Consider the following 17,950-nt stretch of genomic DNA (forward strand, 5'->3'; position numbering starts at 1 on the left):
ATAATATGAATCCTTTAAGTATAGCTACTTGTCATTATTGTATTTTAATTAAAATGTAATAAATAAAATAATTCAACAATCTGAATCATATAAATATCTCATTTATATCGTAATTAAGGATACCTATTTTGAAACATAGCATTTACATCGTAAATTAAAAACACCCACATTAACTTTCAGATCTTTTCCTTACCCTTCTATTACCCATTTATCCATAGTCATTCCTTTCCATATCCCTTCAAGGACTATAAAGAAAACTTAACGTAACTTTTATCAAGGGCTACGCATTTGGAGAGACTTCGTTTGCAAATATTTTGTAATAATCGATTATATGAACATAAAATTATTTGGAACATCCCTACCCACTGAAGTGTCAGCTGTCAAGTGTCAAATTATTAATTTATGAACAAACATGGCCGCATGGCTTGGTGACGGCGGCTCTTCAAATCTAGAAAATAACAACTATGTCAATAAAATAACAAATAACTTGCACCAACGAGTCTCAAGTGACCAAAACACAAATATACTTGAAAAAGTCTATGAAACACAAACGTCGCGCTGTCTAAACGAAACGGCGGGAACTACCGTGACATTGGAAAACAAAATAATTCCCAAGGACAGTGTGAAAGATAAATTAACCGCAACAAAAATGTAAGTGATAGTGTAATGAATCTTTCAGACACATTGTATGTGAATTCCGCTTTTAAACGTTAATTTCCTTAGAAGATTTCGGGATAATTCATTATAGTGGCGGTGTATTATTTTGCTAGAACTTTGAATCAGCTGTTTGTCAATATGGTTTTTTTATCTCTTTCGCACTGTTCGAATTTTGCTTAGGCGATCTTTATCCCACAATGACTTTTTTGGGCATTCTATTTTGGTACATTACCATCACGATGTGATCTGAATATACTGATTTTGTGTCGTCTTATGGTTTTAAGTATATTCTAATGTCATAAAACTAATGTTTGGAAGGTAAAATTCGTATATTCCTTAGTAAAGCATTGGAACACAATAATGGCCTTGGTTTTGGCTTACTAACCAATACACTTGCTGCTAAGAACATTTTCATAATAAGAGCTGTTTAATCATGAAAGGTTTGGAACATTCTTGCTTTATATCCAAAGTTAACAAAAACATTTGAAATGCAATACATTTTCACACACAAACTCAAATAATATCATTCACAATTTAGTTTACTTTACAATTCATTATAGCAAAACCACAACAACTTCCTAATACAATATCTTCTGCTTTTTTATCTATTGTGATATGATGTAAATTAGTTTTAAAATTCTATAAAATTTAGCTAGCCTTTGCTCTACTTCAGTAACTACTTTGAATAAAGACTAAAGATTGAGTAATCATGAAATAAAAATCCAATTATTTTATGCACAACAGTATTTTCTAGAGATATGCATTTAAAATTAATTATTTAAGCTCTTATCTTATGGCACAAATAAAATATAACTACAATATATACATATATTTCACATTTCTTTTTTTAAATAATATTCATTACCTCTAAATTAAATCAAACAAAATCTCCTGATTTACAATACCTACTGTAGCATTGTTGTTGGATATATGGAATGGTACTGGTATTTATCTGTGTGTTTGTCTGTCTCTGGCATTATAGCTCTCAAACAGATGGATAGATTTTATTCCTTCTAAGTTTTAATTTTTAAACATTGGTCCACCAATGAAGAGAGCTTTAAAAAAATTATGTGCGATGGCAAAAATGTGCCATACAATTATTATATTATATTGCTGCAAATTTGCCAGTATATTATCAATCTTAAAACTATATCAAAAAATTACTTTTTCCAATGAAAATATATTTTTTTTATAATATATCTATGAACATTATTATTATATTAAAGTTTTTTAAATAAATGTTTTTATAAGTAATACAAAAAAAAAAAAATGAATTTTTCCATTTTGCCCTCTACACAATTATCCTGATTGACCCTAGTTGTTATATGATCATTAGCAGAAGGGTTTTATAATTAAATTTTTAATGCTTTAGACTTCTCTGTTTTGATTTATATGTATTAAGAATCAGTATACAGAATACAGATGAGATTTAATATTGATTCAAATTTCGGGTTCTAGACATCATGAGCAATCAAGTCCAACCATTGAAATACCAAAGACAAGTATGGATAAAAACAAACGAAAGCAGGAGGACAGTAGTGCGAGATATAAGTGTGAATATGATGGCTGCGAGAGGACATACAGCACTGTCGGTAACTTGAGAACTCATATGAAGACACATAAAGGTAATCATTGAAAAAATTTTAATTCAGACCTTATTGCTTTCTTTCTAAATATATGTAACTCAAAAGTGACTGACTGACATATGGATCTATCAACACACAACCCAAACCACTGGATGATATGACATAGGCGTTCTCTAAGTAAGTATTTTTGAAAATTCTGCCCCCCCAGGGGATAAAATAGGGGATGACAGTTTGAACCATGAAAATTTATTAACATAGTGGGGGTGAAGCTGCTGGGAACAGCGAGTTATTATGTAAAGTTGAAAAGTTTGTTTCTTTAAATGGGATAATGTATGTCCAATTATGAATATTATTTTAGTGATAGATGGTCCTTTTATACAGAAAGGCCATATATAACATCATGTATATCATAAGCACAACTAGTGTTTTATGGGTCTAGTGTTTACCTTCAAAGTTTGAATTAAATATAGAAGACTGTATTATATTAACTTTGTCATTATATGCTTACCTTGGACTACCATATTTTGTGAGTATAAATATTCTTTTGAACTACTGCCTTATTTATTTCAACAATATTTAGAAAATTATTTACTTGTTAATCAAGCTAAAATATACTATGCAACAACTTATTACCATTTAATTCTCAAAGCAATAAGTGTTAAGTTACTATCTCTATGAGTTAGTAGACAAGTTCTTACTACTACTGTACTATGTATTTGCACATGTTGGACGTATTTTCGAATTGTATAAATATCATATAGAGACAATTATAGATATTATACATTTTTAAAATAACATACACTACAGACTTATATTTGGTTATTTATTTGTATTTGAATTCAAAAAATCAGTAAAATAAATTGATCTTTTTCTAGCAATAGCTTGCTTACTTCATAAGCAAATATTGTATCTTTTACGAGTGTTTAATGACATTTTGCACTTACAGGTGAATACAGGTTTATATGTCCAATGCCACAGTGTAACAAGGCATTTCTGACATCATACAGTTTGAAAATACATGTGCGGGCTCACACCAAAGATAAACCGTTTGCATGTGACATCGGAAACTGTAATAAGGCATTTAATACACTATACAGGTATGTGGTCTTTATATTCAGATGTTAGAAGTAAAGTGAGTTAAATGCTGCCCATAGATTAATTAGTAAGACCAACGAAACAATAGATGTGTGATAGAGTCAAAATTAATACCATAGACCAGACCAATAATTTTAAATTATTTTAAACTACCTTTTCCCGCGGCTGCTTACGCGTATAAATCTTTCTCTTGAATATCTCTATCTTCTATAAGAAACCCCATCAAAATCTGTTGTGTCATTTTTAAGATCTAATCATACATACACACACAGACTGCGGAAAACAACTTTGTTTTATACTATCAACTGCAACTAGAAGTTATTTTTCAATATTAAAGAAGTGTAGGAATGTTTATCTCGCATTTAATATGCTGTTTCTACAATGTAGGACACATGTAATTGACAAATGATGACATGTCCAGCAGTAGCATTAATATAGGGCATAGTTCCAAATTGTAAAAATTGTGTCACAACAGAGAGTTTTGTTATATAATTTAATAAGAGTCTACTATATATTCTTACTAGAGGCCCGTTTCCTTTTCCTCACCCATCCCAGTCCATTCCTTCTTTCCAGTCTTTAATCCTTTCCTTTTCCCTTACCTCATAAAAGCGAGCAGCACATTCGTAGAGGCACTACCTTTGCGAATGTTCATGGGCGGTGGTGATCGCTTACCATCAGGCGAACCACCAGCTCAGTTGCCCGCTATGACACATAAAAAAATCTACTGGCTGACCGCCCCGGCTCCGCCCGGGTAGTCATTTATCGTATCGTAATATAATCTATGCATCTTTTGAATTGAATCAATCGGTTGAGTAGTTTCGGTTTCCATCGCGGACAAACAACGTGACATGTAATTTATATATATATGAGATAACCTTTTTTTGGGATAGGAGCTTGAACTTTGAGAAAAAATAACAGTTAATTGTGATATTCCATGATATAAGTTGAATATAAAGTAAACATTTTATAGTAAATATGTAATTCTTTAAACACAGTCTGCATTTTTTACAACCAACTTCGAAAATAGAGTATGTTCTCTTTGTTTTTTTTTGTGATTGTTTCAAAGCTTTCTTTTTAACATCTGGCTTTTCGCAACTGACTTCACTCGCGTACACTCTATGAACGTATTTCTGCAAAAATGCTATCTTTTTATCAAAATTCATCCAAATCCGAACAGCAGTTTTAGCGTGATAACTTTCGGATACGGATTTTCATATCATTCTTTAATCTGACACCGTGTAAAAACTCGATAGCAAATAATATATGACATAATGAAGTGAAAAGATCTGTTTATCAGCAACCTTGCACTTGGCCGGTTTAATCATTCACCTGATTGCGCAACTCACAAAGAGTGAATTGTTTTCGTTTGAAATACACGAGTTTCTAAACAACATGCCTTAGTAATTTCGATTTATGACCGTCTGGATACCTGCCAATATCTATGAGCTTACGGGACCGTAATTGCGTATCGAATTTGACCCTTACCACACGGACATAAAACGACTATTTCCACACCGCAATTTTGCTACACAATAAATAATATACGCGGTCGCTGTATACATTTTTCCCTTAATCTATTTTTAGTTTCATTGATTATATAATTTGTTTTGGAAAGGTTAAGCTGACAGGGCCTAAAATATTGCTGGCTGTATGGAAATAATGGTTTTCGGCTATAGTATCAGTGTTCTCTAAATTAAATTAAATCAATTATATAAAAGTGGTGAATTATTTTTTCGTTACATTTTTTTGTATAGGTTTTAGATTTGTTGTTTTAATGTATAGGATGGGTTAGTAGAAGCCACCCTAGCCATGAAAATGTATAAAAAAAATAATGTTTTTTTGTTTATAGCTTCTGTAATATTCTTACGGTACCTAATAATAATAGGAACAAAATTATAGATGTTTCAATTCAATAACAAATGTCTCGTTAAGATTTTTGTAGGATATTCATAGAAAACTTGACTCGATGGCGGCAGCGATACATATGTGCGACCCTCAAATTTGAAATTAAGCATATACTAATCTGCCTTGTCATAAAAAATAGAATTGCAGTTACGAAACCCTATCTATAACATTACTTACTTTACAATTGACTATACTTCGGCCGTTCAGAGAATGCGTTCCTGACACCTGTCAGTTAGTCACGACTAGTGATGGGCACAACATAACACTGAGTTCGTTACCGTTCCTCCAAAATGAACCGCCGCATTATTTTAAGACTATTTTGTTTTAAATTGGCGGAATCATTTAAAATTTATATTTTCGTTATTTAAGTGGAAACCAAAAAAAAGTAATTCATATAATAAAATTGACTCCGATTCGCTTGAGGAGGTGGTGTCTTCATCATCATCTTCGCCTACATGTATAATTATATTATTATCAATAATAATTATATTTTTTTATTTCATAAAAGTTATTTTATAGTCCATTATTTTCAAATTCTTAAAAAGAAAAACAAAACGTATTATTTTATATTATAAGTATAACTGTATAAGAACAGATAACGATACTTGCCTGTTATTTTTAGCACAGCACTACAAATATGAAGCGCTGACATAACCTTGTAATAGCGCAGTATAGATTTAGAAAAATATTGTTTACCAAGTTATTTGACACTCAGTTTGAAACAAAATTATAACATTCATTGATTATTGATATAATAATTTTTTTTTAATGCTCATCAATTGTTAAAACGGTAAACAACCAGCAAAAATATTTTTATTTTTACTGCAACGCCATTACAAAGTTACGTCGTCAGTTCATTCGCGATGTGTCAGGAACGCATTCTATGAACGGCCGAACTATAATTGTGTCTTCGTACACTTTGATTGACGTCTGACAAATTGTCGATAAGAAGGTATTCGAAGTTTAGACGTATAGTGCCAATGTAATAATCACTTATTGGAAGGTATTTGGCACTGTTTCTGTGTTGATATTTATCGGGGTTGCTATTTACGTGACAGATACGCGAGATGTACCTCTCAGAGTCACTCACTTTTCTGTCGTGATAGAAGACTACATTAGCTAAAAGCTTGCTTAATAATGCCTTAAAATATACGATCCACTGCAAAAAAAGTTGTTTGCTCCAGGATATATGCTAATTTAATAGTTTTGAAAACACAGTGCTACAAATTTGATACGATAGATTAATATAACAAATAATAATTGCTAATATATGGGCATCAATAGATTTTAAGTGAATCGCGCATTCTTATTTTTACGTAAACGTATGTTTGTAAGGATGTGTGTGTGTTTGTTGCTCTTTCACGCAAAATTACTGAACCGATTACAATGAAATTTAGTACGTAGATATCTGGACAACTGGAATAACATATAAGCAACTTTTTATCCCGATATTCCTACGGGATACGGGCTAACGCGGGTGAAACCGCGGGCGCAGCTAGTTTAATGATAAATTTCTGTGGTGAACTACGAAAACATCGATTATGATAGATATTATCCATCTATGTGAACTGGATGTCCACTGCCTTGGGCGTTATGAATTAGGTGAAAATTGCATTTAAATGTTGGCTTATTAAATTGCTAGTGTTTGTTACACAGATGTATGTATATCATAATTTATAATGAATCTACTAAAAGAATACTAAATAGTAATAAAGGGGCTTTTCACTCTCTAATTACGATGGCATACATTATCAAGTTGCTATTAGCGATCTAATCACACACTACGATAGTCTCCAAGGCATTGATTTGCACTATATGCAAATATATGAGACAGCTTCAGAATATTAAGGAGTTATATAAACACATTATTATATGCCTAGGGAACAAAACGCAACCGAGGAAATATCAATTTCTTATTATGCAACCTATTCACTGCCATATTTTTTTAATAAAGAGTCAAAAATATATTTTTTCTTTAAATGTAATTTTTAGAGCACTGACCTATGTTTGTTAGTTGCTTACCACCAGGTCAGTCACCAACTCATTTGCCGGCTCTGATAAAAAAATGTACTGAGCGAGTGTAGCCGCGGTTGAAAACTAGTTCTTCTAAACAACCATTGCTAATTCCAGGTTAAGGGCACACCAAAGACTGCACAGCGGTGACACGTTTAATTGCAAGGCGGATAAATGCACGAAATTCTTTACGACCCTCAGCGATTTGAAGAAACACATACGAACACACACACAGGAGCGGCCTTATAAGTACGTGCAAATGATATATATCAAAGTATTATGAACATCAGTCTCGAATCAAAACTTAATACACCCTATCTATTTGCCCGTGGTGCACATATCGCAGCCGAGGCGAACCACTAGTATAACATACACACTTATAGATGTTTCAGTAAAGATTAATTAATTATGGCATAGATAACAAAAGTTGGCAACGTAAAAATAGTTTATAAATGCTTAAAAGTATATGCGTACTTTTCTTTCAGAACGTTTCGTCTAGTTTTCCAACAAATTATTTAGAATTGTTAAAAATAAACGCAGGAAAAGTTAAGAATGTACGATCCAATTTTCACTTGGGAACGCGTCCTTAATGTGTGGTATTAAGGGTTATTTTTTTTGTCACTCTGGGTGCATGCCCTAGAAAGTTCTTACGTAAAAACGTCTAATTCGCATAATGAATGACTGCATATCGATAAGTATCTGTTCTGAACGCGTACCATTTTCCTTTTATAATTTCTTGTTTTTTAATGTTTAAATTTATTTATTTTAATTGTAAGGTTGTTAACGCTTTCTAGATAGTGACTAATTTATGAAATAATTTATAACAGATGTCGAACAGAAGGATGCGGCAAGTCTTTCACGGCGTCGCATCACTTAAAGGCGCACGGACGGACGCACACTGTGAAACCAACCACGCCCACTTTCAAGCCCCATTTGCGGAAACAGGTGGGTACATTTTATTCTAGAATAGTTTTAACAGTTGTTTTAGATCTAAAAAAGTCCAAGACAAAAGCATGATCTTTCTTGAAATATACGCCAAAAAAATATGCGTTTAGACTTTCGATATCAGGACTAATTTATTTCTAGAGATAAATAAGCCAATAATTATGTAAGACTTTTAAAAATAGTGAATAATCTAATTTCAGTGGGCTATCAAGTCGCTTTTAAAGACTACTCGTTTGTTAAATTATAAAAAGTAGTTAAAATTTAAACATTACAATATAGAACACATTAAAATCGTGAAAGTATCAAAATAAAATTCCATCCTGTTTGTAAATGCATTGAAGAATCGTCTAGAAATCTTCATTTATAACCTAATCTATGAATTCCAGATCGACTCGGAAGCAGCCACGGTTGAGGTAACAGAAACCGAGCTGACGAAACAGCCTCGGGCCATGAATTGGGACAGTTTGCTGGAATCCTTCGGCCGAATCACGACAGAATCGAATTCCACGGACAGCAGCTTAGAAGACATGACCAATCTCTCTAACAATAACGTAGACATAACCGAACTGCTCTTCGACAACGCCACTAACAAATTCAATGACACTAACATTAATTACGACTTAACAAACCTCGACTTACTCCCGTTCGACGATAAAGTGAAGAAAAACAATTGGGTCAATGAGATACCCTTGGTTAGTGATAACTTGGAAATAAAACCCAAGGCAATGCAATTGGCGCTGGCCAACGAAGTCGAGTTACAAGCGCCTTGGATCGACGTCACAGCGTTAGCGGCGTCCATACAAGAAACCCCAGTTAGCATTAAAGAGAAAACACCAGAAAACATATTCACACTGGCAACATTCGTTCCTACTCACATGCAGAGTTACATAGATCTAAACGCGGAAGCACCCCCGACTGCCAATTTAATATCTCAAAGCTCCTTCGATTTAGACACACCGAACATTCTAGACGTCAGCGACAAAGTATTCAATGACAGCGAGCTAGTTATCAATCTCGAGCCAAAACTCAATTCGGAAATTGATTTTCTCAAAGATCACGAAACGCTCGATGATAGAACGTTAAACACACCACCTCCGTCGAAAGTGCAACACAACATCGAAATAAATCCATCCAATTCAGTCTTATTCAATACAGACTTTGCGCTAGAGGACACTTTGCTATTCGACAACGAACCGCCCTCAGACATGTACGTTGTTAGAACGGAAAACATATTCGGTAAACCGAAACGGAACGCGATAGAACAATTAGCGGCGGACGCGGGCATTTGCTCTTGCGTCGATTGTAAATGCGATCCGAACAGCGATTGCGCGACCTGCGACAAAAAAGATCGTCGCGACGATAAATGCTCGTGCGTCGATTGTAAATGCGATCACGCGGAAATGAAGTGCGCGGTCGGATGCGGCAAAGCGACCGACACGAATCACAACACGTTCCTGGATTATCACAAACGGCACAATAATACGAATTTAGAGGAGTTCGGGGTTTACACGCACGAGTGCGACGACCACACGCCCGCCAGTGTGGCTGACAGTTTGAAAAATTTAACCTGCTCATGCGATACAGATAAAAAATGCTGCAAATCGGATACCAAAAAGTCGTCGCGTGAAAATAAATCGTGTTGCGTTACGATATGCTTCAAAAAGGCCGACGCGTATAGACAGTTTCTGTCAAACAACGATTTGTTGTTCGCCATCCAGCCGCATAGTTTGACGACGTTTTAATTGTTTTTTTTCTATGTTTTTGTAAAATAAAATTTTGCATTTAATAATGTACAAAGCATTCAGTATTCGCATAAACTCGCCTCGGTGCTGTTTTTGTAATGTTATATTTATTATTGTTATTTAAAAGTATTATAATGAATTAATATATTTATAATATATTTACATATTAAGAGCTATATGAAATTTATTATATGTTTACTAATTTTATTTTTAATTAAACATATGTTGATGATTTAATTAGACCTGAAGACGGTGTAGCAAATGAAATTGAAATGATCTTTTTGATAATAACATGTAGCGAGGACGCCAAAAATATTTAAAATATTTACAGGGTTTTGTTATTATTGACGTAATGTAAAAATCAATACTTGCCATAACGTTTTATACGATATTTTCTTGGTTACCATATATCGAATTATAAAATATCATATTGTATAATTTATGGATTTCTTTATTGTATATTCTCATTGTTTCGTACTTAAATTGGATGATTACTTAAAATTAATCACATGTACTATTTTAAAAATTCTGAAAGATGAGTTGATAATCTTTAATGAAATATCGTTCGTACTTGTTATCGTAGTTATGTTATATTTCAAGTATGGTTAATATATTATTGCATGCTTTCCGCCCGTGATCGCTCGTTGTCAACTTAAAAATTATATAATGTAACCTTACTCGAGAACCACACTTATCCATTGGTGAAAACCAAATGAGAATTGTGTGCAATAGTTTTTAAGTTAACCGCGTACAAACACACGGCGAGGGGCTGTTTTATATTATGTAGATTGTTTCAATAAATCTGCGAAGAAAAATTCATGATCATTGTTTTTTTAAATATTTGTTGGAATTTAATATATATATTTATACAAAATTGATAAGTGAGAGTTCAATAGGAATGTCACAATGTAATTTTAAAGAAAATAGTGATTTAATGTTTTGTATGCCAAACGCAAGTGCCATATTGTTTTATATAAAATATATAATAAGTAATTTTATACAAAATTTTTCATATTTTATATCTAATTGATATACCCTAATATTAATAAAAACAGTGCCTTATATGTTGTACTTAAGTGCCTTGTACAAAATGTTGAGTAATTCTATGAGATTTTATTAGATATTAGATGTAAGAAAAAGCAATAACCATAATAATGCTGTTAAATTTCTAGTCCGAAAAATAAAGGCTTTTGAAAATAATTTTATTTAATTTGCCCACATCCCAATGCACTGTTATTTTAAGATTGCTTATGCTATTATAAACTAAATCATAAATAAATACTGATGCATTTGAGAGAGATAAAGAATTTTGAGAACACGGAATAAAGTTTAGTATATATTAATATAAATTGTTGAAGTAAATAATAATAAAAAGAGTTGATAACTCCAGAACTAACATTCAAAGAACAAAATGTATATGACAGAGAAAACTGCACAAACTGTAGAAAAACCTAATTTTGTTATAATATACATTTTTGAATAGATAGACAATAAAAAGAAATTTACTACGAAGTCATTGTGTGAGTGGGGAGATGTTGTTTCAACATTTTGTTGCACAGTACTTTTAGTTGGTGTTGTAAGCCATAGATCTCTGTTTTGGAATGGAGAAAATATTAGCCAGTAGATATGGGCTACCATGTATGTTTGAATGCCAAGAAGATAATAAAAGTCTAAATCTAAAAGAAACAATTTATTGAGTAGTTTGCTTCACAATAAATGAAAATATAAAATAAAGTGTAAAAAATAATAAAATCTAAATTTCTTGTTTTCATACAAAATATAAAGCTTATAATAATATTACAATACACTCACTAAAGTGGTTGTATTTACGGAGGTAATAAACTAAAAGAGAATGTAAAGCAGAGTATCACAGTATTTTAATTACTGTATTTTCATCTGCAAATACTGAATTGCTTAATATAGACTTTATTTTCACATCTAAAAGATAATTTATGAATTAGGCATAAGATAAGTCTCAACAGTCACTAGGTTTATTAGTATCCTACATTTTAGAGAATACAAAATTAAACAATGCCCATAATTCCTTCCACTTCAAGAGAACAACTACTATTTTTAATGGCATGAGAGGCTTTTTACTATTCATGCATCCAATTACTTTTAGTATCTTACAAATCTTCTCAAATAGGCAAGACAAAAAGGAATGTATAAATAATGTAATAGCAATAATTCTAGATTATATAGCTGAAGATCATCATTACATATATTTTTTAAGTTAAAAATAAATGAATACTAATAATAATACTACGGCTTAAACAAAGAAACAGTAATCTGATTCCATTCCAACCCGTTTAGAGATTCCACTTAATTATCGTCGTTTTTTCTTGTCATGGCGTCTAGCACGAGATATAGTTGCTCGGTGCCCTGGGGATGACTGTTCAGAGCTGCACTCATCACTGTCTGTGTATGTCTGAAATGAACCATTTAAAAAACTGTGCCAGTAAAAAAAAATATTGCATAAGTTCTGAAACATGTAAGTCTTTGGCACACAATGAAGTAAATAATTTGATGATAATAGCAGTTTCACTTTAACTTTGGCCTTTTCAAATCAAAATGAATCGAGAAATTTTTAAATATTTTTAAGTTTTAGGTAAAAGATAGAATATCCTTTACTTAGAACTAGTCCCTCATCTTAAATCATTACATTGATGCTGTTTTTATAATGTAGGAAAAAGTAAGGTATAATTACCTTTTCATAAGGATATGGTTCACTCTGGTCGTCAGTAAGGGTCACGCTTGCTAATAAGCAGACCAGTTGAAAAGCTGCACCAATATACAAACCATAGCGTATGATGGTACTCATCATATCTTCCGCAAATATTTCTCCGGGAATCATTTTGTTAGAGTAGGTAGGCTTTATAAATCTTTTGGCAGCGATAATGGCAGGTATACTCAGGTATAAGATTTGTTTTTATATAACTGGTAAATTACTTTTATTTAACCGGTGCAAGACTTTTTGTTTTGTCAGTCGTAAAAATCAATATTAAAATTATAAACAACAGATCTATTTGTCAGTCAACTGTCAAACACTTTTTTTTTAATATTTAATGGCTTGGTTACGAAACTTTTAAGGCAAGTCTTATTTTTGGTAACAAATTTCTTTAATTTTATGTATTTTCACGTATTTGCTGTAACTTATTTTTTCCCACCTCCTCCGTATATATAGTATCAGAAACATCTCGAAGATCTTCAGGTCGTCGTGGTCTCTTCTTAGAGATGGGCGGGTAATATCGCCCTGTCAAACATAGTTTTGAAACTTCAAAACGACGAATGCGGAATGGTGTTCGACATTAGAATAATAACATATTATGGTATAACCTTGCAGGTTTTTTGCGATATGGTATATGCGTCCGTTTTTTTACTTAAATCCCCCTAAATGGCTGGACCATTTTTCAGGACTGATAAACAAAAAATTCATAACGATTTAGTAGTCTATGTCCATTCTCTATGAAATATATTGTACAGTTCGTTTGATTGTAACTACTTAACTTAATCCGATACTACAGTAATCACTATTTACGTGCGTAATAGGCACTTGACTGTAATGCGTCTTGCTTTATGTGCAATGACGTAAAATATATGTGAATTTGCGGAAAATACCCGAGGCGGTGAGATGTCGAATAATGGAGATGTAATTTATACCACTATATAATAAGACAGTCGTTTCAAATACCTATTGGATTAATGTTCAACTTCCTAACTAAGAATAATTATGTTATGAAATAAACAACAGTGTATCACTACGCTTATAGCCCTGTTACGGCGGCGCTGAATGTTATCTTGGAGTAGAAGAACAGTACAAAGAGAGAGCATACAACGATTTTGATTTCGTAGGTTGTCAAGGTAGTTAGGTAAATTCAATAACAGTAAATTATAAAGGTAGTAATGATAAAAACAACATTAAAACTTGCCATAAGGCAGATCCCTAAATAAATAGGATCCCGCGCTACTAACAAGATGGCGTATGATGCTCGGGTTCATCCGTAACGATTGACTTAATGTCTTCGTTGAACTACTGTATGAATTATTAGACTGTGGTAGTAGTCTGGTCTGTTTAGTCAGGAATCAAATGTGAATGCGCTTTTGAATATTTCGAGCTTTACTTATGTACTAGAGTCGTGCAGATAAAAAGAAAACTTCAGTTCAACTTAAAATAAAGGTTTATTTATTCAAATATTTTTTGTAAATAGTTTAAGGGGTATAAAATACAATTATTAAATTTGATTACATTTTTTCGATCTCGTCTTAGTAATAAGAATATAATGCTTTAAATAATAAAATTATATCACTGTTGATAATATCTCTCATCATTCACTTTCGACCGCAACTTATCTTGTAAGAGTTTCGTTCAAGCAGCCGGCTCTCTCGGGATAATCGCAAACCTAATGAAAAAGTAATATTAAAGCGTGTAATTTCATTAAAGGTTTTAAAATATAAGCTTAAGTGAAGTCCCGTGTCCCCTAGTGGGGTATGGGGCAGATGATGTACATCCATTTCACTGATCGATTTTCTTTATGGACAAGTAGGTGTTCAGCCTTGTGTGTCCTGCCAGACCGAGACATTTTATTTTGTGCGTCCCCACCGGGAATCGAACCCAGAACCCCTCGGTTCTACGCTCACGCGTTAACCACTGTACCAAGGAGGCGGTCTAAAATATGACAGAACTAAAAAGTTTTCAAAGCATTACAAATGAATAGGAACTAGCTGTGACCCGCGGTTGAAACCGCGTAAGTCCGTGTCCCGTAGGAATATCGGTATAAAAAGTGCCTATGTGTTATTTCAGTTGTCCACCTATCTACGAAGCAAAATAGTATTATTATTCACCAATAGATGTCAGGAAAAAAAAACACGAATAAAACACGAATATGACATTTTCTAAAAAAGATTCCTATCTAGATCGATTTATCGCCCCCGAAACCCCCTATTTACTAAATTTCATGAAAATCGTTCAAGCCGATTCCGAGATTCCAATTATATATATATATATATACAAGAATTGCTCGTTTAAAGGTATAAGATATACTAGCTGTGACCCGCGGTTGAAAGCGCGTAAGTCCGTGTCCCGTAGGAATATCGGTATAAAAAGTGCCTATGTGTTATTTCAGTTGTCCACCTATCTACGAAGCAAAATAGTATTATTATTCACCAATAGATGTCAGGAAAAAAAAACACGAATAAAACACGAATATGACATTTTCTAAAAAAGATTCCTATCTAGATCGATTTATCGCCCCCGAAACCCCCTATATACTAAATTTCATGAAAATCGTTCAAGCCGATTCCGAGATTCCAATTATATATATATATACAAGAATTGCTCGTTTAAAGGTATAAGATATACTAGCTGTGACCCGCGGTTGAAACCGCGTAAGTCCGTATCCCGTAGGAATATCGGTATAAAAAGTGCCTGTGTGTTATTTCAGTTGTCCAGCTCTCTACGAAGCAAAATAGTATTATTATTCACCAATAGATGTCAGGAAAAAAAAACACGAATAAAACACGAATATGACATTTTCTAAAAAAGATTCCTATCTAGATCGATTTATCGCCCCCGAAACCCCCTATATACTAAATTTCATGAAAATCGTTGGAGCCGATTCCGAGATTCCAATTATATATATATATATATATATATATATATATATATATATATATATATATATATATATATATATATATATATATATATATATATATATATATATATATACAAGAATTGCTCGTTTAAAGATATAAGATTTAAAATTGTTAAGATTCGGAGATGTTTAATAATAAACTCCAAATAAGTAAAGAATATATTGTGTTGAATATATTCATTACTTATTATTTACTACTTTTTTTATATTATATTGAAGTATTCATCGCAAAGTGCAAATTATAAAAAATATAATACTGAAGTATTCTTTATGTAATTTGTACTGATACTGATCTCTATGTAATTTGTATTATAAATAGGTAAGGTAGTCCAATTGAAAAAGAAAGAAACAACAAAATATAAAATTAGTACCTGGAGATCTCTATTGAAGTGTGTATAAGGTGCACATTGTCGCAGAACTTTTGTATCCCAATCACAGTAGTAGAATAGAGTACAATCGTCTTCGTGGGGCGTCAACCAATGAATGAGAGGATCTACAGGGCAACCATTTTCTTTCAGTTCAATAGACGGTATCGTGCTAGTTTCTGGAAGCACTACTTCAGGACTCTCAACCTCTTGTTCAGTTTCCGCTTCGGTGTTTTCATCAGTGGCGTTGCTTGCACCGTCTAGACTTGTATCTATTGTGTTCAGGTTTGGATCTTGTATACCAATTGCTCCTGCTACTTCCTCGCTTTCTTCAGAGGATCCTGGCAGCTGTCGGCCGGTACAATCCACTAAAGATGGCCAATCGCATCTCGATGTATCCTGGTTGAAGAAAAGTATGGAAGGGCACTGCATCTCCACAGGCTGACCATGAGCGCACTTGTAAAATTTGTTGCATTGCTTGTGAGGCAATACTTTTTCTATTTTCCAATCCAAAGCTTGGTCCTGGGGGCAACCATTGTCAGCCAATGCGGCCACTACCAAGAAAACTAAACCAGCAAACGCTGAAAATTAAAATGTAGGTATTAGTACGTTTTAATGAATAACTGTTATTAGGTACTATTTTTGAAGCAGTGATCATACCTTTCATGTTTCTATTGGAGTGGGACGATGTAAGTATGCCCAGTCCTTCAAGTTTTACTATTTATAGTAAAATTAAAAATGCTTATCGTTAAAATTGATGCAATTGAAATGATAGTAAACTTATCGGAATTATTAACATACTAACAAAAGTTTTGATAAAGTATGAGTTGTAGAGTACCGATGATTAATAGATAGTGAAGGTAAACATAATAAAATAATAATCAGCTAGAAACGGAAGAAAGGAAAATTGGTATTTACCTTTGATTGAATTGAGAAATACAATAATTGGTTTGATATGATTAAGAATAATGACGGCATGCTTCACGTTTATTGTTATTAGTTCTTGTTATTAATGCAATAAATTTTATATGGTTAGTTCCTTATTCTGTGATTAACTCATTCTCGATATGGAAAATGGACTGGATCAAAGAAATGGAGCACGTAGTGGAATGTCCACTGAAGGAAATAAAAAAAACACACATTGTAGTCATTGATGATCGATATTTAATTGAACGCTCTTAACTTTAAAGAAATAAGCTGAACGCCTAAATAACAGATTTTCTATTCGATTAAGGAAAATATGAAGCCATAGGTAATTAGGCATGTAATTTCCGTAAAAAGTTTAACGATGTTATCTGACATTTTGTCTTTTAAGAAAATTATGAGGTTAATCACGTTTATTAGTCAATTAACATTTTGTTTTTGACATTTTTTAGACCTATTTCCATGAAAATTCGATTTAAGTCTTAAATACATGTTTAACAATATCCAAGCTCTAGATAGGTAGATATTTAAACGATTCTTGGATACATATAACTTGATTTTGTATATGCTTGTTTCAATATCAAAATAAGTATTTATTTTGAATTGTTTTTAGCAAATTTATTTATTAAGAAATTAATATTATTAGTTTAACATTTCGCGTCAATACGTATGTAAAAATTGGATATAAGAAAATTGTGAGATTCCTGTATTACTGATGCATTCAAATTTTCAGCAAATCAGCCCAGGCATTCTCGAAATTTAGCGAGATTGACGAACGGCAGTTCATTTTTACACATACAGATAACGTTATACATATACATTCATAGTGAAGATAACATAAAATCCCCATATCTCGTTGTTTACATTACATGAACCTGGGCATGTTATTCTCAAGAACGCACTCGTGATTACTCCATCGGTCTAATATGACTGCTACTGCGCCTTTCTAAGAATTAAAACGTAATTACAATTACATACAATATCTTTTACAACCGTCGAAGCAAGAAACGCCGCCTTTCCATGTAATATGAGCTATGACGATAAGTCTTTGATTGTCGACGCTT

The 17,950-nt window shown here is 32.7% G+C and overlaps 3 protein-coding genes across 4 annotated transcripts; 1 reads left to right on the forward strand and 2 right to left on the reverse strand.

The window, feature by feature from the left end:
• Positions 1-410: 410 nt before the first annotated feature.
• On the forward strand, positions 411-11,143 carry LOC119831453 (zinc finger protein ZXDC-like). Of its 2 annotated transcripts, none has more exons than XM_038354794.1 (6): positions 411-651; positions 2,116-2,282; positions 3,190-3,340; positions 7,374-7,505; positions 8,084-8,201; positions 8,588-11,143. In XM_038354794.1, the coding sequence occupies exons 1-6, from the start codon at positions 413-415 to the stop codon at positions 9,941-9,943; spliced, it is 2,163 nt and encodes a 720-aa protein (XP_038210722.1). In that variant the 5' UTR covers positions 411-412; the 3' UTR covers positions 9,944-11,143. The 2 variants fall into 2 exon arrangements, with proteins under 2 accessions (XP_038210722.1, XP_038210723.1); XM_038354795.1 differs by lacking the exon at positions 411-651 and adding an exon at positions 694-975.
• Positions 11,144-11,689: 546 nt separating this feature from the next.
• Positions 11,690-12,953, reverse strand: LOC119831104 (protein anon-73B1). Its single transcript, XM_038354359.1, has 2 exons — positions 12,651-12,953; positions 11,690-12,371 (listed from the first exon to the last, which is right to left on the reverse strand). The coding sequence occupies exons 1-2, from the start codon at positions 12,795-12,797 to the stop codon at positions 12,270-12,272; spliced, it is 249 nt and encodes an 82-aa protein (XP_038210287.1). The 5' UTR covers positions 12,798-12,953; the 3' UTR covers positions 11,690-12,269.
• A 1,336-nt stretch (positions 12,954-14,289) lies between these two features.
• On the reverse strand, positions 14,290-16,629 carry LOC119831239 (peritrophin-1-like). Its single transcript, XM_038354529.1, has 3 exons — positions 16,623-16,629; positions 15,969-16,543; positions 14,290-14,343 (listed from the first exon to the last, which is right to left on the reverse strand). Exons 1-3 carry the CDS (start codon positions 16,627-16,629, stop codon positions 14,290-14,292), a joined length of 636 nt encoding a protein of 211 aa, XP_038210457.1.
• Positions 16,630-17,950: the final 1,321 nt, after the last annotated feature.

Source organism: Zerene cesonia, chromosome 13 (assembly GCF_012273895.1).
Source record: "Zerene cesonia ecotype Mississippi chromosome 13, Zerene_cesonia_1.1, whole genome shotgun sequence".
Classification (NCBI taxonomy): domain Eukaryota; kingdom Metazoa; phylum Arthropoda; class Insecta; order Lepidoptera; family Pieridae; genus Zerene; species Zerene cesonia.